The sequence below is a fragment of the Macaca fascicularis genome, chromosome 20 (assembly GCF_037993035.2).
Source record: "Macaca fascicularis isolate 582-1 chromosome 20, T2T-MFA8v1.1".
Classification (NCBI taxonomy): Eukaryota; Metazoa; Chordata; class Mammalia; order Primates; family Cercopithecidae; genus Macaca; species Macaca fascicularis.
In genome coordinates, this window is record NC_088394.1 from 20,587,035 (window position 1) to 20,613,399 (window position 26,365).

General features: G+C 45.2%; 1 protein-coding gene across 5 annotated transcripts; it reads left to right on the top strand.

Annotated features, from left to right (window-relative positions):
* The first annotated feature begins 2,770 nt into the window (after nt 1-2,770).
* Nucleotides 2,771-25,909, top strand: LDAF1 (lipid droplet assembly factor 1). 5 transcript variants are annotated; one of them, XM_045383004.2, is made up of 5 exons: nt 2,771-2,968; nt 5,160-5,353; nt 14,750-14,918; nt 18,571-18,709; nt 24,788-25,909. In XM_045383004.2, exons 2-5 carry the CDS (start codon nt 5,258-5,260, stop codon nt 24,867-24,869), a joined length of 486 nt encoding a protein of 161 aa, XP_045238939.1. In that variant the 5' UTR covers nt 2,771-2,968; nt 5,160-5,257; the 3' UTR covers nt 24,870-25,909. The 5 variants fall into 5 exon arrangements, with proteins under 5 accessions (XP_045238939.1, XP_005591482.1, XP_005591480.1 ...); XM_005591425.4 differs by having other exon boundaries at nt 2,771-2,824; nt 5,053-5,353; XM_005591423.4 differs by having other exon boundaries at nt 2,771-2,824.
* The last annotated feature ends 456 nt before the right edge of the window (nt 25,910-26,365 follow it).

A 26,365-nucleotide genomic window follows, 5' to 3' on the forward strand; every position in this document is an offset into this window, starting at 1 on the left:
CTGGGTGGCTTATAAACAATAGACATTTATTTCTCACTGCTCTGATGGCTGAAGTTCACGACCAGGGTGCCAGGGTGGTCTGGTTCCAATGAAGGCCCCCTTCCATGTTGCAGCTGCCAACTTCTCATTGTATCCTCACATAGTGGAAAGAGGGGAAGAGAGCTCTCTGGGATTTATTTTATATTTTATGTTATGTTATTTAATTTATTGTATTTTAATGAGCCAGGGTCTCACTTTGTTGCCCAGGCTGGAGTGCAGTGGTGCAATCTCAGCTCACTGCAGCCTCCACTGCCTGGGCTCAGGAAATCCTCCTGCCTCAGCCTCCCACGTAGCTGGGACTACAGGCGTGTGCCACCATGCCTGGCTAACTTTTGTATTTTTAGTACAGAAGGGGTTTTGCCATGTTGCCCAGGCTGGCTCGAACTCCTGGACTCAAGCAATCCATCCACCTCGGCCTCCCGAAGTGTTGGGATTATAAGTGTGAGCCACTGGGATCTCTTTTACAAGCGCACTAATCCCATTTAGGAGGGCTTCACCTTCATGACCTAATCACCTCCCAAAGGCCCCATGCCTAATCCCATCACACTATGGGTTAGGATTTCAACATCTGGATTTTAAAGGAACAAACATTCAGTCCATTGCAGCAAGTAATCGGGACAGCATAGGAGAGGCTGCACATGGATTTTTTTTCCCCAACCACTGTGTGTTCCTTGAGCGCTAAGTCCTGATGCTATGGAGAGATGCTGGGATCCCAGCCCTGGAGGAACGCATGATGTGGTGGAGGAAGCTGCTATCACACAAAGACAAGCAAAACTGCTGGCCCAGCCAAAACTGCCAGAGGTGGGAGGAATTCGAAGATTCACAGAGACGCCCCTAGATGGCACCCTTAAACAAAAATCCCAATGGAAACCCCAACTCAGCTTTCCAAAGCAACGTCCATTCAGGGAATGATGATTGCAGGGCTTTTTAATCTAAGGAAACACACACACACCCCACAAAAAACTGTATTTTCCTGGGTGGGGAACCCAGCATTTTGCAGCTGAACAAAGTGCATGACGCCAGACAAGATTGGCCAAAACTTAAGAATTTAGGGACTCTTGTCTGTCCTATCCCCACTATTAGCTCTTCTTTTCTGCTATTGTGGAAGAATTACAGCAGGATTCTGTGGTTTATCATCATCATCATCATCATCATCATCATCATCATCATCAATCATCACCCCAAGCTATTTCTCTATCCATTAGCCTGATTATTTCCAGAAACATTAGGTGGTAGATGTAATAATACCAGCAAATATTTTTGAGCCCCTACTCTGTGCCTCAATAGGTGCTAAGTCCTCGACAGCCACTATTGCACCAGTCCTCCTACAACCCTGTGACTGCTTCTTTTTTTTTTTTTTTTTTGAGACAGGGTCTCACTCTGTTGCCCAGGCTGGAGTGCAGTGTCACTGCAAGTTCTACTTCCTGGGTTCAAGTGATTCTTCTGCCTCAGCCTCCCAAGTAGGTGGGATTACAGGTGCGCACCACCATGCCCCGGTAGTTTTTGTATTTTTAGTAGAGATGGGGTTTCACCATGTTGGCCAGGCTGGTCTGGAACTCCTGGCCTCAAGTGATCCACCCACCTCAGCCTCCCAAAGTGCTGGGATTACAGGCGTAAGCCATCGTGCCCTGAAGCTTTTTGGTATCTAAAGACATATTCTCCAGGTTGCTATGGCCACAGGTCGGATAACACAAGTCCCCGTCTAGAAAGTGGCTGAGAACTGTGCAACAGCAGACCAAGGGTTGGGCTTATCCCTCTCCCTAAATTATGGTTGAAGCCATGACACAGTAAGTTGCCATCATGCTCTACGGCAGTGGTTCTCAACTTGGGATGATGGGACCTCCCAGGGGACATTTGGCAATATTTTGAGATACAACTGGAGGTTGGGGGGGCAGTGGTCTTGTAATGCCCCAGGGGACATTTGGCAATATTTTGAGACACAACTGGAGGTTGGGGGGCGCGGGGGCCTTGTAACTGGCATCTCATGGGTAGAGGCCAGGATGTTGCTAAATATTCTACAATCCACAGCTCAGAAACACAGAATTATCCCACCCCAAATGTCAATAGCATAATATTCAGAAATCTTACTCTATGGGGCAGATTTGGGGTCAGGGGAAACACGGGTTCCTGCTCCCACTTGGATCCTTGCAAACTGAGGAATTGGGGTTGATTTACCTTGTCTCTCTCAGCCTGGACTTTCTCATGTGTAAAATGGAGATCTAATCCATCTGAAAGGATCTCACTGGCTTATGACATTTGCATTTGAGGAGTCATGGTTAAAAACTTCCAGTCAGGGTGATACTTCATCTCGTGTGTCTTGAGCTCCAGAGACGTTCCAGAGCAGCTGGTTTTAGGGATACGGGAGGGGAAACCCTGAGACCCCTGGAAAACTCGTTCTCAGCTGCCAGTCGGCCTGTCTTGAAGGTGGTCTGAACTTTCTCACTCCAAGCCAGTCGTGTGGGAAGGGACACTCTCTGAGCCTCAGTTTCCTCATCTGTCAATCTCTCCGGGCGTGTCTCCAGTGGCTCCGAATGCCAGTGGGAGCGAGCGCGCCGGCACAGGCTTGGGCGCGAGACCTTGGCGCGCTTTTGCCGGATCCTTCCGGCCACGGGCGGGGCGAGCCCAGGGGAGCAGAGCCGAGGGGCGGTGCCCGGGCCAAGGGGCGGAGGCAGGCGGCTCTGGCTTCACTCCCGGGACGCTCTTTCCTTCCTCCTCTTGCTCCTCCTCCTGCCTCTGTTCGCTCCGCCTGCAAACGCGGTGGGGGCTGCTCGGCCGCCAAGAGCAGGTGAGAGCTCGGAGCTTGGGGGTGGTGGTCTGGGTGCCCCGGGTGGCTAGACCCCTCTCGCCGGGCGGGGACAGTGGAGGAGCTCGGAGGCGACGGCGTGAGCGCGCAATCGGGGTCCCACGCCCCGTAGCTTTCTGCTCCGGGGTTAGTATAAGGGGCGTCTCCTGCCTGTGAGTCACCGGGACGGGGCTGGGAGCGCACGAGGAGACACGATTCCTCCCCACCCCTCAAAGCACACTCACCCCGCCACCCCCCAACACACACACACTACTAGATTAGGTAAAATGGTAGCTAGCACCACCACACACCGAGACTGTGCCCCTTTCTGGGGAACCTGGGGAAGACGTCGAGGCAAACCGCCCAAGGATTATTGAAAACGGGCGCCCTCCTCGCCATCCAGCCCCTCTTCTCCACCGAGGTCCCCTTCCCCGTCACTGCAGAGAGATCTGCAAGTATCAAAGGGGGCTTCTCTTTGTAATAACAAAGTACTCGACGCCCCTCTGAGTTCCCATTATTCAGCCTCTGTGCCTTCTGGGACGCGGAACCCCTCTCCACCTGCACTTCACTCCTTTCCTCCTCTCCTTGGGTCTCCCTGACTTTTGAAGGCTGAAAGGCTGGGCCCAGATGGGGAGGGGCGGCCAGCGTAAGCTCGAGGCGCCCTGCAGCTCCCATCCCCCAACCAGAGATGTGACCCCTCCTCCCAGCTGGAACTTTCGAGGTAGCCGTTTGCTCCTGGAGATTCGGGGGTGGGAGAGCCAGGAGATTTATTTGGAGCCTTGGAAGGGGAGAGGGTTGGCTGGTGTTGGCCTGGCCCAGTCCCCCAGGCGTGAAGAAGGCGGGGCACTCCTTGGTCCACGCTTTCCCTTCTCGGGAGACACCTGTGTGGCTGGGGAGGCCCCTCCGAGGAGTGAGTGACCAGGGGGTCTGGGAATTGGTGGCCAGGTAGACGCATTTGAAGGCTGTGGCCGATGGCATTCTCCTCACGCACTCTCCCATCGGACTCCCCAAACCGGTCTGGGTGGCACTCGAGGCTCCCAGGCCAAAGGAGACCTGTAGGGAGAACTGGGCTTGTTTCAGCTTGCTGCAGAGATGAGATTACGGGAACTGAGTGCTGGGAACATCCCGAGTTCAAGATCTACGCCAGAGGCAGCTTCAGAGAGAGAATGTGGGGTGGTGGGATTAGTCCCCTCCTCAACTTCCACCTCCAAAGGGTTTCTTGTTTTACACAAGGAAAGTAGCAGAGAATGTCTAGCTGGGATGATTAAAATGCACTTTAATTTGCATAGGAGACCCTATACAGCTTAGTAGTAGATAAAATTACCCCCTGTAACTAATGCAATTAGCATGTGGGATGTTCAATATGATAAATAACTGTGATGATCTCTCAGTTAATTTTGGCCACGCGGGCAGAATCTTTTAAGCATTTGTACTGTAGGTCAGGAGGTCAGTTTAAAAGGAAAAATGGAAAACATATCTGTGTGTCCAGCCAGTTCTGGGAAATATAAAATAAGAATGATTGTTTTTTATATTTGAAAACTCAGCAAGGGTTAAAAAATATATCTAATTTAACCAATTATCTTTATTAAAAATAAGTAAAAATTGTGTGAGATTGGGACACCCCTCAAAATTCCAAGCAGTTTAGTTAGAGTATAATTATTGTGGTGAGGTCTGCCCCCGAGGCGCAGCTCTCCTTAGTGGGGATAGACTTACCCGAAAGTAAATAGATGATGATGTATGGAATGATGGAATTGGGAGCCAACCTGCACAGTAATAAAGAAGAGAAATAGGCCAAGGCTGCTGTTGTACAAGGAAAGCTTTTGAGGGAAAATAAAAGGAAATGAGATTTGAAATAGTGTATTCAGCTTTCTTGCTTTCTGTGTATTTTCAGCATTTTGTCAAGCTAAAAAATAAACATAAGCTGTCAGAAATAATACTGTTAACATTTTATCTTTTTTTTAAGTATCATAAATATCTTTTCACATCACGAAACAGTCACGCTATCATTTTAATGACTGAATTTATAATTCTTTAACCCATTTTCTCCTAATGGAACTACAGTTAGCTCCTTTCCAATGTTTTGCTGGTCATTATATGTTATAAACGGGGAGGAAATGCACGGCCTTTTAGTACATTTTGAGATACCTGTTGGATTATTTCCATCATGTTCCTGGACGATAAATTCCTGGATTGAAGTGTGTGCAATCTGAAATTGTTGTGAATATTGCCAGGTTACCCTCCATCTACATGCCTGCCATCAAGGTATGAGGATGGTAGAAGCTCTCGTCGAACCAGCTGGACGAAGACCACTAACGGCTTTTGTTTCCTCTGGTAACAGCAAGAGACAGGACAACATGAGAGATTGGACCGGGGGCTGCACTGGAGAATTTACCGGTAGGAGAATTCATCCCCAAAGAGATTGAAGTGAGCTTCAAAATGGCAAAAGAGGAGCTCCGGAGTATCTCAAGGAACTTGCAAGAACTGCAGAAGAAGCTGTCTCTGCTGATAGACTCCTTCCAGAATAATTCAAAGGTCAGTTTCCAATCACTGTGTATAATGGAAAATCCCAATATAACACTAGCGTAAACAAGATAGAAAGTTATTTCTTTCTCCAGTAGAAGAAATTTGGAGGTAAGTCAAGAATCTTTCTGGCTTACCACCCTGCCATGTCTATGCTGTGACCTTCAAACTCCTTGTCTGCGATGACTGCAAGAGCATCAGCCATTGTATCCATGTTCCAGGCAATAGGATTTGAGGAGAGGGGGAAAAGAGATGTACAAGCCACCTCCAATTTAAGGAGACTTCCTGGGAGTCACACACAACACTTCCAATTACATCTCTTAAGCCAAAATTGAGTCATTTGCCACTAATGGCAAATGCAGTTCTTTAGCTGGATAAAGAAGTCTGTGCCACAGATACCATCCTTTTTATTTTTTTTCGTTTGTTTGTTTGGTTTTGTTGTGATTTTTGCCCTGTTACCCTGAAAATGAGAGACAAAGCCTACTTCAAGATTTAAGTTCAGTGTTCCACTAGGAATCCAGCTCCAATAGAAATATGATGTGAGCCACATAGGTAATTTAAAATTTTTCTAGTAGTCACATTTAAGAAGTAAAAAGAAATAGGTAAAATTAATTTTGGCTGGGCACGGTGGCTCCCACCTGTGATCCTCACACTTTGGGAGGCTGAGGTGGGTGGATCACTTGAGATCAGAAGTTCGAGACTAGCCTGGCCAACACGGTAAAACCCTGTCTCTATTAAAAATACAAAAATCAGCAGGAGTGATGGTGAGCGCCTGTAGTCCCAGCTACTCAGGAGGCTGAGGCAGGAGAATCACTTGAACCCGGGAGGCAGAGGTTGCAGTGAGCCAAGATTGTGCCACTGCACTCTAGCCTGGGTGACAGAGTGAGACTCCGTCTCCAACAACAACAAAAAAAATTATTTTTAATAATGTTTTTATTTAACCCAAGATATCAAAAATATTTCAACATGTAATCATTTATACAAAATTATTAATGAAAAAAGGTTCTTGAGACATTGTACCTTCTTTTCCTACTCCCTCTTTGAAACCCTGTGTGTATTTTACACTTCTAGTACATTTCAATTTGAGTTAGCCACTTTTTGGTATTCAGTAGCCACTCAGTGGCAATGGGAATTCAGATAGTATATTGTCTTCTTGCATATTTATCCTTATTGCTTTCTTCTATATGTCTTTCAGCATTGTGTCAGGGAAAAGAGTTTTCAGAGATAATACTGTTAACATTTTGTATGTCATTCTAGACCTTTTTTCTACGTAATATACTTATAAAAATACATATGTATATGCAACAAAATGAACCGTTTTGTGATGTATTTTTGTTGTTTGTATTGGATAGCACAGCAGAGCTACTTGAAGAGATGCTTCTTTGCAGTCTACAACAATAAATTCTGGACTTGCTCCAGAATTTATCTGGCACTCTTTGTGGATTTACCAAGCTATTTTTAAATTGGACAAGCAGCTTTCTCGCCAGCTGGCGGGGACTCTTGTTATTAAAAGTTAGCTCAGTAAGAAGGGTTCTCCTGCCGTTCCACATTTACAGCTGATTCTCATTAACCATGGTCGTTACGTTCTGTAAAGTTACTGCAGACATCGAATTAGCACATACCAAACCATCACTCCTAGGGGAAATACAGGATTCAGTTGCTGTGGGCCTCTGCCACAACATTTTTGTCAACTGATCAGTACATAACCTCGTTTTCTGTGTATTTCTGTTTAAAGACATGTTAGTATATATCGTTGATCATTAACATTGAACTCAGGGCCAACAATGGTACTATGACTCATGTCTTAAACAAAGCTAATCACACAATGTGTATTTTCTCCATAAGACACATCACAGCCTTCTCATGCTTAGAAATGCTAGAGAACACTTCAGCACTAAACTTGGGGACCATTTTCAATGGTGAAATCAACAACTTAAAGCATAAACGTGGCACTAAATAGACCACAATGACACTCATTTAAAGGACGAAACAGGAAGGCTCAGTGTCACCTTGCTTGACCTCAACTGGGAATGTACATGGTAGGTGACTCCGTCTTTTGCTGTTGTGGACATGTCCACTGATGACCCCAAAAGCACTGTGGGCCAGGCGCGGTTGTTCACGCCTGTAATCCCAGCACTTTGGGACACCGAGGCAGGTGGATCCCTGGAGCCAGAAGTTCAAGATGAGCCTGGCCAACATGATGAAACCCCTTCTCTACTAAAAATATAAAAATTAGCTGGGTATGGTGGCATGTGCCTGTAATCGTAGCCTCTTGGGAGGCTGAGGCACAAGAATCGCTTGAACCCAGGGGGTGACGGTTGAAGGGAGCCAAGATCACACCACCGTACTCCAGCAGGGTGACAGCAAGACTCTGTCTCAATCAAAACAAAACAGGCCAGGTGCGGTGGCTCACGCCTGTAATCCCAGCACTTTGGGAGGCCGAGGTGGGTGGATCACGAGGTCAGGAGATCAAGACCATCCTGGCTAACATGGTGAAACCCCGTCTCTACTAAAAATACAAAAAATTAGCCAGGCATGATGGCGGATGCTTGTAGTCCCAGCTGCTTGGGAGGCTGAGGCAGGAGAAGGGCGTGAACCTGGGAGGCGGAGCTTGCAGTGAGCCAAGATCGCGCCACTGCACTCCAGCCTGGGTGACAGAGCGAGACTCCGTCTCAAAAAACAAACAAACAAAACAAAAAACACTGCCAGTATTCATTTTGAGGTTACAAATAAATTTTAGTGAGGAGGCAAATTTACAAATATGGAATTGTGAGTAACAAGGATTGACTGCATATTTCTTGGCACTGACTGTATGCCAAGCACTGCACTAGGCATTCGCCCTGCCCCTGCCTGAACTTAGTTAATAGTCATGCTCACCTGTTTTTTTTTTTTTTCTTGTATTTTTTATTTTATTTTATTTTTTTTTTGAGATGGAGTCTCGCTCTGTCGCCCAGGCTGGAGTACAGTGGCCGTATCTCAGCTCACTGCAAGCTCCGCCTCCCGGGTTCACGCCATTCTCCTGCCTCAGCCTCCCAAGTAGCTGGGACTACAGGCGCCCGCCACCTCGCCCGGCTAGTTTTTTGTATTTTTTAGTAGAGACGGGGTTTCACTGTGTTAGCCAGGATGGTCTCGATCTCCTGACCTCGTGATCCGCCCGTCTTGGCCTCCCAAAGTGCTGGGATTACAGGCTTGAGCCACCACGCCCGGCTTTTTCTTGTATTTTTAGTAGAGACGGGGTTTCTCACCATGTTGGCCAGGCTGGTCTCCAATTCCTGACCTCAGGCAATCCACCCACTTCGGCCTCCCAAAGTGCTGGGATTATAGGCGTGGGCCACTGCGCCTGGCCACCAGTGGTTTTAGATGGTCCTGACCCTTCGCCCTTCTCCTGGTAGGAAGAGATAATGAATCGTTGATTGTTTTTTGCATTCTCCTACCAGGGAATTTGCCTGGCTCCTGAATCATCGCAGGTGGAGCCTTCATGTTCTCAAACACTGGCCACATTGTCCCTACTTTAGAAGCCCACTGCCTTTGTCTGACCTTGGGCAAGTCACTTAGGCTCACTGAATTTCCATCTCCTTTTTAAAAACTATTTATTTATTTTTTATTGAGACAGAGTCTTGCTCTGTCTTCCATGCTGGAGTACAGTGGTGCGATCATGGCTTACTGTAGCCTCGAACTCCTGGTCTCAAGCAACCCTCCAGCCTCAGCCTCCTGAGTAGCTGGGACTACAGGTGCATACCAGCATACTCAGCTAATGTTTTATTTTATTTTTTGGAGAGACAAGGTCTCTCACTGGTCCTTGAGGCTGGTCTCAAACTCTTGGCCTCAAGCAGTCCTCCTGCCTTGGCCTCCTGAAATGCTGGGATTACAGAAGTGAGCCACCACGCCCAGCTACCATCTCCTCTTTTCTAAAATGAGTACTGCCAGGCTCAGAGGTTTGTTATGAAGATTATCTGAGATGCTGTTTGAGGCTTTAGCACAGAGCCTGGCACGTAATTTTGTCAGTCTGTCTTGGCCTGGCCTTCCTGGGCTCTGCAGTGCTGCAGTGTGCTTGTAGAGTCTAGATTGGATAACCTGTGTCTACCTCCAGGCTGGTGATGGAAAATCACAGTGCGTGTTACTGAATAATAACCTCTCCCACTTTTCATCTTTCCATCGCATCCCCCTCTGTTGCCATGAGAATGAAATGTTAATTGCTACGTTCTACCCCCCTGAGTTTAAATAGCGTTAGGTCGTTCTTTTTTACCTACCTCGTAGCATTGTAGGAAGAAATAAATGAGGAAATAACACGGGAGGCGCTTAAAGCAGTGCCTGGCACCTGAGTGTTTAATGAATGTTCTCTGTTATTATTAGGTGTGGTTGAACCGTGTCCTCCCCTCCTGGGACAGACTGGCTGGAGCTCAGCTGTACTTCTTGGGAAAAGACAATTGCTAGGTTTAATTGTCTGAATCTTGGTCTCTTTGCATATCCGAATGACTTTCTCTTTGATTATAGAGCCCAGACTCAGAAAAGACTAAGAATGGCGGGGCGTGGTGGCTGATGCCTGTAATCCTAGCACTTCGGGAGGCCGAGATGGGCAGATCACTTGAGGTCAGGAGTTCGAGACCAGCCTGGCCAACATGGTGAAACCCCGTCTCTACTAAAAAATACAAATATTAGGCAGAAATCGCCTGAACCTGGAAGTTCCCAAAGTGGAAGTTGCAGTGAGCCAAGATCGTGCCATTGCACGCAGCCTGGACAACAGAGCGAAACTGCATCTCAAAAAAAAAAGGCTAAGAAAAAGGTGGATTCCTTAAGGACTAAAGTAGAACAGTCTTGCCTGTTTCCTTTTATATCCCTGTGCCAAACTGTCCCTAAGTCCTGTGTATTCCTTCTTTTGTCATTCCACTTTCAAACCCATCTCCTCCTCCCTCTCCACTTCCCTCTGTGCCATCAGCCTGGACTTGACCATCAGTATATCTTGCCTGATTTCCTGCAAATCTTTCTCCTTGCCTCTTGCACATGATTGCTAGGTTCATATTTCTTAAATCATTCCTTTAATCATGTCATAGTTCTGCTCAAATGACAGCAGTTTGTTCCCTGTTTTTTTTTTCCCTAGATGAAATTTAAATGAGTGCTGTCTAGCAGAAATATTATGTAAGCCACATATATAATTTTAAGTTTTTTAATAGTTACATTAAAAAACATAGAAAGAAACAAATGAGATTAATTTATCTATCTATCTATCTTGAAATGGAGTCTCGCTCTGTCGCCCAGGCTGGAGTACAGTGGCGCAATCTCGGCTCACTGCAACCTCCAACTCCCGGGCTCAAGTGATTCTCCCGCCTCAGCCTCCCGAGTAGCTGGGATTACAGGCATGCATCACTCTGCCTAATTTTTTTTGTATTTTTACTGGAAACGGGGTTTCACCATGTTGACCAGGCTGGTCGTGAACTCCAGATCTCAAGTAATCTGCCCACCTCGGCCTCCCAAAGTGCTGGGATTACAGGCGTGAGCCACCGTTCCCGGCCAGAGATTAATTTTAATAATATATTCTTAATTTAACACCATATATCCAAAACACTATAATTTCAACAGGTAATATAAAAAGGTATTAATGAGATATTTTGCATTGTTTTTTTCATACACTTAGAGCACATCTCAATTCCAATGCCAAATTTTCACTGGAAATATTTAATCTCTATTCAGATTTTATAAAACTTACAATTCAGTGAAATAGATTCGCATACCCAACCTATTTGACACAGACTTAAAATTTTTCCAACAACTGAATCAAGTCTCAGCTTTAAAATTTTAATTAAATTAAATTGGAAATCCAGGCCATCAGTCACAGGAGGAGCATTCCAAGTGCTGAATGGCACAGGTGGCCTGTGATGGACAGCCCAGGGGTAAGCCAGCAAGTCTGGTGTCCTGGTGTCCCAGCCTCACGAGCTCCTTCCACTGCACAGCCCTTCCCTCGCTGGCGCAGCACACTCACTGGTGTACTGCTGCCTCCCTTTCCTGGAGAGCCCATCTGCTCCTCCCCACGGTGGTTCTTTTTATTGTAAGGGTCAGGTGGTACAGGGAGCATCAAATAAGGATGCATATGGATTAGAACTGGAAAGAAGTTAGGACCTGAGACAGCACAAGGGACCAGCCCACATCGCAAGGGACCAGCCCACATTCTGTGTGGTGAGTCCCACGGCCCCTCCGCCTGTCTCTCACTTTCAGCTGCCCCAACACAGCAGGATCTCACTGGACTCATGATGGAGTGTCCAGGCTGGGCAGTGCCAGCTCCGAGGTGATTCCTGCTATAGTCATCTCTGGCTAGAGAAGTGGAATAGCATGCTCTTTGGTGGCTTTTGTCAGAATGGTGGGGTAGCAGGAGGCAGTGAGGTCAGTGGGCATTTTGCCGTCCTGTGGCCTGGCAGGAAGTGAAATTGGCCATGCCTCGAGAGTAATTCTTAGGAGACCATGCTGAAGCCCAAGACCTACGGCTATGGCTTCTTGGCATGGCCTCTTCTATTTAAGCAGGATGCGGCTTGTACTTTAGCTCTTTCAGCATGAACCACAAACCCCTCCTGCCTTCCAACTCGCCCTGAAATCCCACTGTTTAAATCACTTGGGTAAACTCTTCTTCCTAAGCGGCACATGTGTCTTGGGGACCTGAATTATGTCTTCTTTTCATCTGCTGGCCTGCAAGGCCCTAGGGATGAGGCTCAGGAAGGACCAGTTATGATGGAAGGAGGTTCTGTACCTTTCACATGAACAGGATCTAGAATGCCAGTACTGAGGGGAGAGAAAGCATGGAGCCTAAGGAGGAGAGGGGGAAACCCATCTTTGTGGATTTGCCTATAGCCAGCTCTGCATTAAAGCAGTCTCCCTCCATTTAGTCAGATCCAAAATTCCTTTTGCCTGGTGAAGGAAAATAAACTATTTATTAACACAGCATAAACTTGCATTAGTCACATTCTGTGGCCAACTATGGTAACCAGGTTGATGACATAAAAGTATTTAGTATTTTTACTTGATGTGGCAGCTATTGCAAGCATTGGCCATTTTGAGTCCAAAACCTTAGCCCTTTGGTTTTTTTCTTTTTTTTTTTTCTTTTTGAAAAGGAGACTTGCAGCCAGGCGCAGTGGCTCACACCTGTAATCCCAGCACTTTGGGAGACCGAGGTAGGCAGATCACCTGAGGTCAGGAGTTCAAGAACAACCTGGCCAATACAGTGAAACCCTGTCTTTACTAAAAATACAAAAATTAGCTGGGCATGGTGGGGGCGCCCGTAATCCCAGCTACTCAGAAGGCTGAGGCGGGAGAATGGCTTGAACCCGGGATGCGGAGGTTGCAGTGAGCCGAGATCGTGCCATTGCACTCCAGCCTGGGCAACAAGAGTGACACTCCATCTCAAACAAAAAAAAGAAAAAGAGACTTGCTCTGTCACCCAGGCTGGAGTGCAATGGCACCATCTTGGCTCACTGCAACCTCCGCCTCCCAGGCTCAAGCGATTCTCGTGCCTCAGCCTCGCTAGTAGCTGGGACTACAGGCACAGGCCACCACACCTGGCTGATTTTTGTGTTTTTAAAAGAGACTGGGTTTCACCATGTTAGCCAGGCTGTTCTTGAACTCCTGACCTCAGGTGATCCGCCTGCCTCTGCCTTCCAAAGTGCTGGAATTACAGGTGTGAGCCACCGCGCCCAGCCAGGCCTTAGCTTTTAATGCTGAGATTTTGCCACTTGGAGGCTGTAGGACTCTAGACAAGTGATTAGCTTTTAATGCTTAATAATAGACAAGTGATTAGCTTTTAATGCTGAGCTTGGCTTTTAATAGACAAGTATAGACAAGTGATTAGCTTTTAATGCTTAATAATAGACAAGTGTTTAGCTTTTAATGCTTAATAATGCTTTTAATAATATTATATAATATAAATATAATATAATACATATTATAATTTTATACAAATTATATATAATATATAATATAATATTTATATTATCATATTTAAATGTAATATATAATGCCATATTAATATTGATAACTAATACTAATATAATGTATAACTAATATAGTAATTATATAATAATAATTATAATTAGAATAATGCTTTTAATAGTAATACTTTTAATGCTTAATAATAAGCAAGTGATTAGCTTTTAATGCTAATCACTTTAATAATGCTTTTAATAATGATGCTTTTAATGTTTAATAATAGACAAGTGATTAGCTTTTAATGGTGAGCTTTTGTCACTTGGAGGCTGTGCGACTCTAGACAAGTGATTTAGTTCATTGCTTCTCAAACTTTAATGTGTATGCACAACACCTGCAGAATCTTGTTTAAAAGGCAGAGTCTGATTCATCAGAGCCTGAGATTCTGCATTTCCTTTTTTTTCCCTTTTTTTGGAGACAACATCTCCCTCTGTTGCCCAGGCTGGAATGCAGTGGTGCAATCCATAGTTCACTGCAGCCTCAAACTCCTGGGCTCGAGTGATCCTCCCGCCTCAGCCTCCCAAGTAGCTAGGACTGTGGGTGTGTGCCGCTATGCCAAGCTAGTTTTAAACTTTTTGTAGAGATAAAATCTCGCTCTGTTGCCCAGGCTGGTCTCAAACTCCTGGCTTCAAGCGATCTTCCCGCCTTGACTTCTCAAAATGCTGGGATTACAGGTGTGAGGCACCACACCCAGCCAGATTCTGTATTTCTAACAAGCTCCTAGGTGATCCAAGTAGCTAAGCCTGTTTGTGTCTGAGTGGCTTCAACTATGAGAACCTCAGCTGTAAAGCTGGAGGCAGAGGGTATGTACCTTACATCAATGCACCCGTATGCCGAAGAGGTCTACCGAAGAGTGTGTGTTTGGCCGGAGAGCCATGACTGGGTCTTTCCTCCTTTCACAGGACTTGACCTTGGGTGGGGACCTCAGACTTGCCGCCTGCCCACAGCTGCCTAAGATCGCCGTCTGGGTGACTCATGTCTTGGGAGAAGTCTTGTTGTAGTGACTTTTTTTTTCTTCTTTTGAGACGGAGTTTTGCTCGTGTTGCCCAGGCTGTGCAATGGAGTGCAATGGCGTGACCTTGGTTCACCACAACCTCCGCCTCCCGGGTTTAAGCAATTCTCCTGCCTCAGTCTCCCGAGTACCTAGGATTACAGGCATACACCACCATGCCTGACTAATTTTGTATTTTTAGTAGAGACGGGTTTCACCATGTTGGTCAGGCTGGTCTCGAACTCCCGACCTCAGGTAATCCGCTCTCTTTGGCCTCCCAAAGTGTTGGGATTACAGGCGTGAGCCACCGCACCCGGCCTGTAGTGACTTCTTAGTGCATGAGCCTTCTGGCTTTACCACCTCTGGTTGTAATTCCCACAGCTTGGGCAAATCCATTCAACCTGGGGTTCCAATGTGGTGCTTAACCCTGGCTCTTTGTCCTTTGCCCACAGGTGGTGGCCTTTATGAAGTCTCCAGTGGGTCAGTACTTGGACAGGCATCCATTTCTCGCCTTCACCTTGCTCGTGTTCATTGTCATGTCAGCTGTTCCTGTTGGATTCTTCCTGCTCATCGTGATACTTACGTCCCTGGCTGCTCTGCTGGGGGTCATCATACTGGAAGGTAGCCTGTTCTGTCATTCACCCCCTTGGAAAATAACTCAATTGGGAGAACAATACTTTTGGGGCATCTGCCATTTTTTAATTTTTTTAAGAGGTGGGATCTTGTTATGTTTCCCAGGCTGGTCTCAAACTGCTGGGCTCAAGTGATCCTCCCACCTCTGCCTGACAAAGTGCTGGGATTATGGGCGTGAGTTACCACACCTGGCTGTCTGCCATTCTTGTCAAAATCACATCAAGCAAGGCAACTTATCAGAGTAGGTAAAACATGGACTCTGGAGTCTGCATTCAAATTCCACCTCTACCACTGTGATTTGGGGCAAGTGGTTTACCTCTCTGGGCCTCAAATTCTTCATATGTAAAATAGAGATGTAATAATACAATCTCAAAAAGTTGTGAAGATTGAAACATATGGCTCCATAAAGTCCTTAGCACAATACACAATACATGGCACAGAGTAGCTTCTCAATGAATGCTAGCTATTATTGTTAAGCAGGGAGACTTTTCATTCCACAGTAAGTTACTGGGTACCTACTGCATGCCAGATGCCTCGCTAGGTACTGGAGACCACCTTCACCCTTTTTCCTGAAGTTCCACTACCAACAGTCAACTTCTCCCTGTATTCCTAAGTTCAAATTACTGGGAAAGCAAATCTGATTGGCTCACTTTGCCTTTTCAAATCAGATCACACACCACAGGCAAGTGGCCAAAGAGATGGTGGCCAGTGGGTCAGGTGATCACTTCTGGTCCATTCCATGGCTTCCCAGAGCTAAGAGCACCCAGGGCTGTTTATTTGCCCCAGGAACAAAGCAGTTTACACTTGAAGGAAAAAGTAGGCATGGTCAGTGGATGAGCCAAATACAGTCTGGCAGAGTGGTTTTTGAGTAAATGTTGAAGGATAGATGGGTGAATGCATGAATGAATGGGTGGAGGAATGAATGAGTACCATAAGAAAGGAAATTTACAGAGAAAGGAGAGAGCCATTACATTTTGGTGGTACATGCAAAGCTTTACAGCAGACAAGACTTTAAAGATGTATAACAAATTTGCCTCAGGGTGGGCAAGGAAGGGCCTTTTGGACAGGAGAACAGCATGTGCAAAGCCTCTAGAATAGTGGTTCTTGAAGCTGAGTATATTTAAATCTTTTTGTTTTTCTAGATGGAGTCTCTCTGTGTTGCCCAGCCTGGAATACAGTGACATGATCTCAGCTCACTGCAACCTCTGCCTCCCGGGTTCAAGCAATTCTCCTGCCTCAGCCTCCCAAGTAGCTGGGATTACAGGCATGCCCCACCATGCCCGACTAATTTTTATAGTTTTAGTAGAGATGAAGTTTCGCCATGTTGGCCAGGATGGTCTTGAACTCCTGACCTCAAGTGATCTGCCCACGTCAGCCTCCCAAAGTGCTGGGATTACAGGTGTGAGCCACTGCACCCAGCTCTGAGTGTGTATAAATCTTACTTCCTTTATCAAAATACCAACTTTGGATCTCTTGAGACCAGGAGTTCAAGACCATCCTGGGCAACATAGCAAGATTCCCCTCTATCTCTTTAAAAAAAAAAAAAAAGGAGGCCAGGCACGGTGGCTCACGCCTGTAATCCCAACACTTTGGGAGGCTGAGGAGGGCAGATCACCTGAGGTCAGGAGTTCGTGACCAGCCTGGCCAACGTGGTGAAACCCCGTGTCTACTAAAAATACAAAAAAATTAGCTGGGCATGGTGGCGGGCACCTGTAATCCCAGCTACTCGGGAGGCTGAGACAGTAGAATCCCTTGAGCCTGGGAGGTGGAGGTTGCAGTGAGCCAAGATTGCACCATTGCATTCCAGCCTGGGTGACAAGAGTGAGACCCTGTCTCAAGAAGGAAGGAAGGAAGGAAGGAAGGAAGGAAGGAAGGAAGGAAGGAAGGAAGGAAGGAAGGAAGGAAGGAAGGAGGGAAGGAGGGAAGGAGGGAAGGAGGGAAGGAGGGAAGGAGGGAAGGAGGGAAGGAGGGAAGGAGGGAAGGAGGGAAGGAGGGAAGGAGGGAGGGAGGGAGGGAGGGAGGGAGGGAGGGAGGGAGGGAGGGAAGGAAGGAAAGAAAGAAAGAAGGGAAGCAGGGAAGCAGGGAAGGAAGGAAGGAAGGAAGAAAGAAAAGAAGAAAGGAAAGAAAGAAAGAAGTGGTGTGTGTCTGTAGTCCCAGCTACTCAGGAGGCTGAGGTGAGAGGATCGCTTGAGCCCAGGCAGTTGAGGCTGTAGTGAGCTATGATCATACCACTGCACTCCAGCCTGGGCAACAGAGCAAGACTCTGTGTCTTAAAAAAAAGAAAAAAGAGAAAGAAAATGCAGACTTCCAGGCCTCATCCAGAGAGTGCTATTTTAGTAGGTCTGGAGTGGGGTTTAGAAATCTGAATTTTTCACAAGCTTCCTTGATGCACCTGATTCTGATGCAGGTGGTTGGTGCCACACTTTGAAAAATACTGATCTAAAATTTTGCAAATCTTTATGAAAAGGCAGCACATCTGTTGATGTTCCCTTCCTTCCAGCCTTTTCAGGGTCCCTCCCTGAAACCATCATTGTGGCTGTGGGAGGAGTACTGGGCTAACTGGCCACTCGCAAAGCAAAGGGAAGGATGTCAGCCGTACGATACTTGCCATGTTATTTGTTCTTCATGATCTTTTCCTTGTACCTTTTATTCTTTTCCTCCCACAGACCCCACATTATGAAAAAATGTATTTTCCTTGGACGTATTAGATGGTAATTCATTAATATTCCCATTCAGAATGGGAATGGTATATTAAAATGGCATTTAAAATGCTCCATAAAAATGACCAATCAGACCTTAAGATTAAAATGAGATAGTTGACAGGCTGGATTTTCAAGGATGCCATCAAAAACTGCATTTAGATTTTGCTTTACCTATAGCTTGTAAGTAAGTGTAAATGATGGCATTTATTATGCAGTTTGAGACATTGGAGATAATTTACCTCTCCCAGTACTGCCTTGGCTGACTCCTCGGGGGGATCCCTTTGGAAGTCCATTTTTGACCTTGAGGATAAAGGAATCTCAAACTCCAACACCTATGGGCAAGACAAAATGAGCAGGCTGGTTGCGGTGGCTCACACCTGTAATCCCAGCACTTTGGGAGGCCGAGGCGGGTGGATCACTTGAGGTCAGGAGTTCAAGACCAGCCTGGCCAACATAGTGAAACCCCATCTCCTCTAAAAATACAAAAATTAGCTGGGCATGGTGGTGGGCGCCTGTAATCCCAGCTCATCAGGAGGCTGAAGCCGGGAATCGCTTGAACCTGGGAGGCGGAGGTAGCAGTGAGCTGAAATCGCGCCACTGCACTCCAGCCTGGGAGGCAGAGCAAGACTGCATCTCAAAAAAGAAAATTAAAAAAAGACAAAATGAGCAAAGCGGCCCATGTGTGATGCAGTTTGGGAACTGTGGGGACTGGAGGCAATAGGAAGGCCAGCCAGTTGCTGCCATGGTTCGATGCCCACTCAGGTGCCCATATCACCTCCTTTTTTTAAGTGATGCCAGAAATCTGGGTTTTTGTGGGAAATCTCCTTACTTTAATAATCTGAGTTAGCTGTCGTTATTTTAAACGCACTGACCCCGGGGTCTGCCAGTTTTCAACCTGTTTGAGATGAACGCTTCTCCTAACCACGTTCTCCTCCTAGGATTGGTCATTGCTGTGGGTGGCCTCTCACTGCTCTGCATCCTCTGTGGTTTGGGCTTCGTGTCACTCGTCATGTCGGGGATGATGATAGCATCCTATGTAGTGGTCTCCAGCCTCATCAACTACTGGTTTTCTCCCAGGTAAATACATGTCCATGGAATAATTTATTTTTTTAATCTTTCTACTTTTTTTGTTTTTGAGACAAGGCTTCACTCTGTCACTCAGGCTGGAGTGCAGTGGCATGAACATAGCTCACTGCAGCCTCAACCTCCCAGGCTCAAGCAGTTCTTCTGCCTCAGCCTCCCAAGTAGCTGGGGCTACAGGTGCATGCCATCATGCCCGGCAAATTTTAATATTTTTTATTTTTTGTAGAGACAGGGTCTTGCTATGTTGCCCAGGCTGTTCTCTAACTCCTGGGCTCAAGCAGTCCTCCTGCCTCCGCCTCCCAAAGTGCAGGGACCACAGGCGTGAGCCAGCACACTCTGCTGAGTAATTTAATCTGCCACTTGAGGGGATTTTCACAAATAAAACCGTAATCCTAGTTGATCTCCAGAAGGAAACTTGTAAGACCCAGGTGTTTCTCGTAGTTCCCCATGTATGCCAGGCATCAGGTGGGAATTTACCATGGAATTTTAAACAAAGCAATAGCTGTCATTTTCCATCAGGTATACACATTTCATTGTCATAGCAACTGTATCAGTATTATTGATTCCTTTTACAAAATGTCCATTTAATTTACAAATGTCAAATTAGGTGGTTTTCTTTGGCGGGGTGGGGCGGAGAGGCACAGGAGAAAAATGACCCACCAGACATGTCTGTCGCCCAAAGCGTTACAGTATGGGAGCTGTGAAGCTTCTGTCCCCAAAGTCTGTCGATCCCCTCTGCTCTTGCGAATGTGAGTTTCTCACCAACTGAGTGTGAGCCTCATGTTTGAATATATAGATTTTTGTTCCTACAATATGGCTCTTCAATGCCAGCTACTTCATCTGGGGCCTCAAGTGAAACAACAGCGATCTACTTAAATGCTGGAGGGAAACACCAGCTATGTTGGCCTTACTGGGAGACTCTGTGTTTGTCTATAATGTGCCACCCACCTAAGGGGTTTTCAAAGGAGATTTATTTTAATGTTTTCTTTTTGTCCTGTATGTTGATTTTAGAATCTAAGTCCCAAGTTCATCATACTTCATTTAAGCTCCTGCTACGTTGATGATAGTGCTAGTGAGCACTTGCTCTGTACCAGGGACTCTCTTAAACACTTTCCAGGCCTTATCTTATGTCATCCTTACAATTTAGCCCCTTTCTATTATAAGGAAAATTAAGCCAAGTCCCTTAAGCTGAGAGTAGCACAGAAGGGACTTAAATCCAGGTCAGTTAATTCCAAAGCCCTCTTAATCAGGATACAGAGTGACTGTCTAAAACAGGAGTTGGCAATTTCTGGAAAGGGCCAGATAGCAAGTATTTAGTAAGTAATATGGTCTCTATTGCAGTTAGTCAATTCTGTTGCTGTAGCATGAAGGCAGCGCAGACCAGGAAGTAAATGAATGGGCATGGCTGTGTTCCAATAAAAGTTTATTTACAAAGACAGACAGCTTGCTGGATTTGGCCAACCATTGTTCCATAAGAACCGATATCCTGAGTTTTGTTTTTCTACAAAACAGCCCTTGAACTCCTTACCAAAAGGTTATCCTGTTATTATTCCTATGTTGAAAAATAAAGGGTGAAGTGGGTGTAATATAAAATTGCTCAAGGATGGCTCTCATAGGATTGCTTAATTGATATCCCTGGAGTCATGTTTACCTTTTCATAAACGCTTTGATCGCTCTTAGTCTTTTGTTTGTTCATTTGTATTTTACTTATAAAATGGGGTCTTGCTATGTTGCCCAGGCTGTCCTCAAACCCCTGGCTTCAAGCAATCCTTCCCCACTGGCCTCTCAATAGATTGGGAATACAGGCGTGAGGCACTGACTCACTCCCAATTTTAAAAGACGTGAAAGGAGAAATATTGGCCTATTTTGCATATTGAGGGTGATGTTTCTGAAATAAAATTCCTCCCTGCCTGTGAACCCTGCTATAATAGGGTAAGTTCTTAAAAATTATGCCATAGGAGGTAGCAAAATCTGACTCCCTACTTATCAATGAAAAAATTGAAAAAGAAATCCAGGATTTGTACTTGATCTCCTTATCCTCCCCTATTGCTGCCAACCAATTGTTTCCATGTGGGCAGAGGTTCTTAAGCTTTTTGTTCTCAGGTCACGTTTTACCTTCTTAAAAATTATTGAGGCCTCCAAAGAGATTTTATTTATGTAGTTAATTGTATTAATAGCACTTTGGGAGGCCAAGGAGGAAGATCACTTGAGGCCAGGAGTTTAAGACCAACCTAGGCAACATGGCAAGATCACATCTCTACAAAAAAATACAAAAATTATCCAGGTGTGGTGGTGCATGCCTGTAGTCCTGGCTACTCAGGAGGCTGAGATGGGAGGATCATTTGGGCCCAGGAGTTCAAGGCTGCAGTGAGCTGTGATCACACCAGTACACTCCAGCCTGGGCAACAGAGCAAGACCCTATCTCAAAAAACAAATGAAATGAGGTGAAATATAAAATAAATAACTAACATGACATAAAACTATATAAAATAAAATAAAATAAATTAAACATAACATAAATTACATTCAATCAAATTAAATATTAGCTGGGCATAGTGGTGCATGCCTGTGGTCCCAGCTACTCAAGAGGTTGAGGAGGGAGGATGGCCTGAGCCTGGGAGGTTGGGGGTGCAGTGAGCTATGATTGTACCACTGCACTCCAGCCTGGGTGACAGAGCTAGACTGTGTCTGAAAAATAAAAAAAGTATTAATAATTATTTCTTTTTTAAAAATTTTCTTCCTCAATGTTCCTTGTTCTGAAATAATGATTCTATTAGAAATCATAACATAAATTTTAAAAATATCTATTCATTTAAAAGGAGCAATATTACCTGTTAATATAAATAACAAATTTTAATGAAAAGTAACTATATTTTCCAAAAGAAAATGAAAGTTGTGAGTGGTATGGTTTTACATTTTACAAATCTCTTTCATAGCTGCCTTAACAGTTGTCAGCTGGCTTCTCGTTTGTGTGGCTGCATTCATTCTGTTGTACTATGTTGTTCTGTTTGAAGTATCTGAAGAAGACTCAGCATCACTCAATGTGTGGTTGGGAAAGGGAGGCAAAGCTTTTTTAAACGATTGTGGATATTCTATGATAGTACACCAAAACTCCATAAGTGGTAGTTTTTTAAAGGTTAGATGAAATGTGAAATTTTTATACTCTTATTTTATCGAAATCTGCAGGTCTATCTCACACTTCAAATTGATCTTTATCATGCATGATTTTGTAACTTTACCCCTTGGTCATTGGGAGAATACTGGTTCATTGAATCATGCAGATCTTCCAAATATACTTTGAAAAATTGCACTGTTCCCTTGTGAGAGAATGTGAGTGAAAAAGGCATGTAATTAGGTCATGTTATTGTGAACATGGTTTTCATCTGAGAACCCTTGCATTAGCGAATTCTTTTTTTTTTTTTTGAGACGAGTCTCACTCTCACCCAGGCTGGAGTGCAGTGGCTTGATCTTGGCCCACTGCAACCTCTCCTTTCTGGGTTCAAGCAATTCTTCTGCCTCAGCCTCCCAAGTAGCTGGGATTATAGGTGTGCACCACCATGCATGGCTAATTTTTGTATTGTTAGTAGAGGTGGGGTTTCACCATGTTGGTCAGGCTGATCTCGAACTCCTGAGCTCAAGTGATCCACCCGCCTCAGCCTCCCAAGGTGCTGGGATTATAGGTGTGAGCCACTGTGCCCAGCCTGCATTAGTGAATTCTTTATAACTCAAAAAAAAGATAACTCCCTCATTAAATGATCGAAAGCATGGAGTGGGGGGAAGAGGAGCTATACAATTTATTTCATGATTTAATGGAATTTTGGCCCTAAAACATGAAAGATAATATATGGCTTAAATTTTTTAAAAAGAAAAGAAAAAGGAAACAAAAGTTTCCCTTACATATGAAAATCAACTAAACAATATGTAGATCAAATACACTGACCTGCGTCCTGTGTAGATCAGCTAGCCTCTGAGGGGCAAAACCACACTGCTTTGTTATGGAGACAGTGAGACCTCCCAGGGCCTGCAACTTGGGAGAAGAAGGGGCCCTGGGCGGCTGTGTTTATTTGTAGAGCCACCAAACTCACTGCCCCATATCATAATCTTCCAAACCAGCCTGAGCATAACTAGCTTTCTTATATCTTTACTAAGAAAAGGAAAAGCTTCTTAGTTTTTTGTTATGAGGGAGGAATGGTTTAGGTGGCAAATAACGAGAAAAACCAAAGTAGATACTAGTTTAAACACACAGGGAACTTTTTTTTTAATTGCTTAATGAAAAACTGGAGACAGCCCAGGGCTGGTGCAGTTGCTGTGTGGTATCAACATACCAGGCACCTTTTGCCTTACTGTGTTGCCATCCTTAGCTCATTGGTTTCCTACCTCATGGCCACAAGATAGCTGCTGCAGCTCCAGGTGCACCAGCTACCTTCAAGGCAGGATAAAAGGAGAAAAAAAAATGAGTCTGACCCTTTTTACAATGTGAGTAAAAGATTTCTCAGGACCTCTCATCACTATACTTTCAAAAGACTTCATTGACTAGAACTTTGTCAGATGGCCACTTGTGTTAGTCTGTTTTTGTATTGCTCTAAAGAAATATCTGAGATGGGGTAATTTACAAGGAAAAGAGGTTTATTTTGGCTCATGGTTCTGCAGGCTATACAGGGAACATGGTGCTGACGTTTGCTTCTGGTGAGGGCCCGGGAGGCTTCCTATCATGGTGGAAGGTGAAGGGGAGACAGTGTCACATGGCGAGAGCAGGACCAAGAGAGAGAGGAAGGAGGTGCCACACTCTTTTAAACAACCGGATCTTGCATGAACTCAGGGCAAGAACTCAGTCATTCCCTAAGGATGGCACCAAGCTATTCATGAGGGATCCACCCTCAAGACCCAAACACTCCCTACCAAGCCCCACCTCCAACACTGGTGATCACATTTCAACTTGAGATTTAGAGGGGACAAACATCCAAAGCATATCCCCACTCTAAGCTGGGAATGTTCAGCTGTGTCATCTTCTGTAGCATAAACTGGTAAGGAGAAGGGTTTGGGAAATATCTCCTGGTCGGCCACACTCTAGTGTGTGCTACGGTTTTCCACAGTGGGGTGTCAATGATGGCAAAGCTTTTTGAAATTCAAAGATAAACCATGGATCCAATTGAGTTAATATCAATAGCACTACTTCCTCTCTCACAGCCTTCTGACAGTCACAAGGACTGAAGAAGACTGGTTTCTCTTCCTTTCCCCCCGATATGGTTTGGTTGTGTCCCCACCCAAATTTCATCTTGAATTGTAGCTCCTATAATCCCTGCATGTCATGGGAGGGACCTGGTAGGAGGTAATTGAATCATGGGGTGAGTTTTTCCCATGGTTGCTATTCTCGTGATAGTGAATAAGGCTCACGAAATGTGATGGTTTTATAAAGGGCATGTCCCTTGCACATGCTGTCTTGCCTGCCACCATGTAAGAAGTGCCCCTGATCTTCCTTTGCCTTCCACCATGATTGTGAGGCCTCCCCAGCCATGTGGAATTGTGAGTCCATGAAACCTCATTTTCTTTATAAATTACCCAGTCTCAGGTCTTTATTAGCAACGTGAGAATTGACTAATACAATCCTCCCCCCGAACTCCTTTCCATGGAAGGTGTCAAGAAACTAATTGAAATCAGAAGATATGGTCTGAATCCCCACCCTGGCATGTTTTTTAGCTGTGTGGTCTTGGAACAGGCTGCTTGACTTCTCTGATTTCAGTTTTTGTCCATTGGTTAACTAGACAAAATAGCTACTCTTAATCTACCATTCTCACTGGGTTGTTGTGAGGACACAGATAATTAAGAAAAACATAATAAATATCCAAATTAGAAGATGGAAAAGGGGCTGTAACCATACTCCTAACCTGGTCATTTTAATTTCCTGTGCCCTCAGTTTCTTCATCTGTATAATGGGCATAGGCCTGGTGTGGTTGCAAGAAGCAGCTAAAAATAAATCAGGAAAAAGAACATCATGTATTCAGCTATGCACACTTCCAACGTTTCTCTTTACCGAGGACCTAGAGCTAACCGTCTCTTCTTATTATCCGACAGACCACTGATACAGCAAAACACCAATGGTGACTTTCTGCCAGCCATGAAGTCTGCAGACTTCGAGGGGCTTTACCAGGAATGAGTGGCTGCTCAGAGGCCGGGCTTCTTTTCAAGTACTGCTGGATCATACTCACCCCTTGGGATTATGGCTCAGAAGAAGGGGGCTGGGTAGCAAGCACTCCTTGGCTGTGTCCTCTCGCTTTTTCACTTATTTGTAGGATCCTGCAGCAGCCAATTTAGGGATTGTGTTGTTCTTGTGTTGGTTCCCATGTAAAGAAGCAGCAGAGAAATGCGATGGTTCAACAGCTCACCCTGCCCCAAATATGCAGACTTGACCTTGGCAGGGTCCTGGGCTTCTAGACTGTAGCCCATTGACCCCAAAGCCTCAGGGCTTATGTCGAATGGTCCCATTGGGAGCAACAGTGGTTGTTTATAGTTTTTTGTTTTCAGAAATGAGGGCAGCTGTTAATTTTTTCACTCATGTGAAACAAGATGGGAAAAAAAAAAAATCCAAAACAGAACAAGCCCTTCTATGGTATTTGCTTTTTATCAGAAAGAACAGCAACATTTGGCCTCTCCAAGTTGGAAAATAGAGTCCAAATGTAACGTTGCGGCCAAGAGTATTTTCAAAAAAGTGTAAAGGTGTAGTTTCCACTGTTACTGTTGAGTACTGTTAAGTGCTGTTAATCTTTTACATATTTGCACTTGGTACTTTTGTATTGTTTTAAAGAGCTTGTCCTGTTAAGTCATTTCTTTCTTTTTTTGTTTTTTTTTTTTTTTGAGATGGAGTTTCCCTCTTATTGCCCAGGGTGCAGTGCAATGGTGCAGTCTCGGCTCACTGCAACCTCCGACTTCCAGGTTCAAGCAAGTCTCCTGCCTCAGCCTCCCAAGTGGCACCAGCCACTGTGCCCGGCTAGTTTTTTTTGTGTGTTTTTTTTTTTAGTACAGATGGGGTTTCACCATGTTGGTCAGGCTGGTGTCGAACTCCCGACCTCAGGTGATCCACCCACCTCAGCCTCCCAAAGTGCTGGGATTACAGGCGTGAGCCACCGTGCCCAGCCTAAGCCAATGCTAAAGGACTAGAAAGTAAAAATAAAACTTCCTATGGGATTTCCAGTGGAATTATTGAGTGGTTTATTTGCTGTGGAATTTCATTCAGTATTTATTTGGGTGGGCTTTTTTCCTTTACTCTTTTTCCCTTCTGCTGCATACATCAGACCTGCATATTCCTCTGTCAGTTTCATGACTGGTGCTGGGTAATAGGGATTTTTTAAGTTGCTCGTGATAGACACCCAATTCCACATTACTTTAAAAAGAGGGGTGGTGGGGAGAAGGATTAGTTTCACTCAACCAAAAAGCCAAGGGGTAGATCTTGAGGTGCTGCCGATTCCAGGGGCTCAGGTGGTGTCATTAGGCATCTCTCACCTCTCATCTCTCAGTACAGCTTTCCTCAGTGTAAGCTGCTTTTGCAGGCAGTCCCGCTCCTTGTGGAGGTCTTAGGAGCTCCATCCTGTGCAAGAAAACTGCTTTTTCTCAATAGTATATACAAATATTCTGGGTTTGGCTCTGATTGGACAG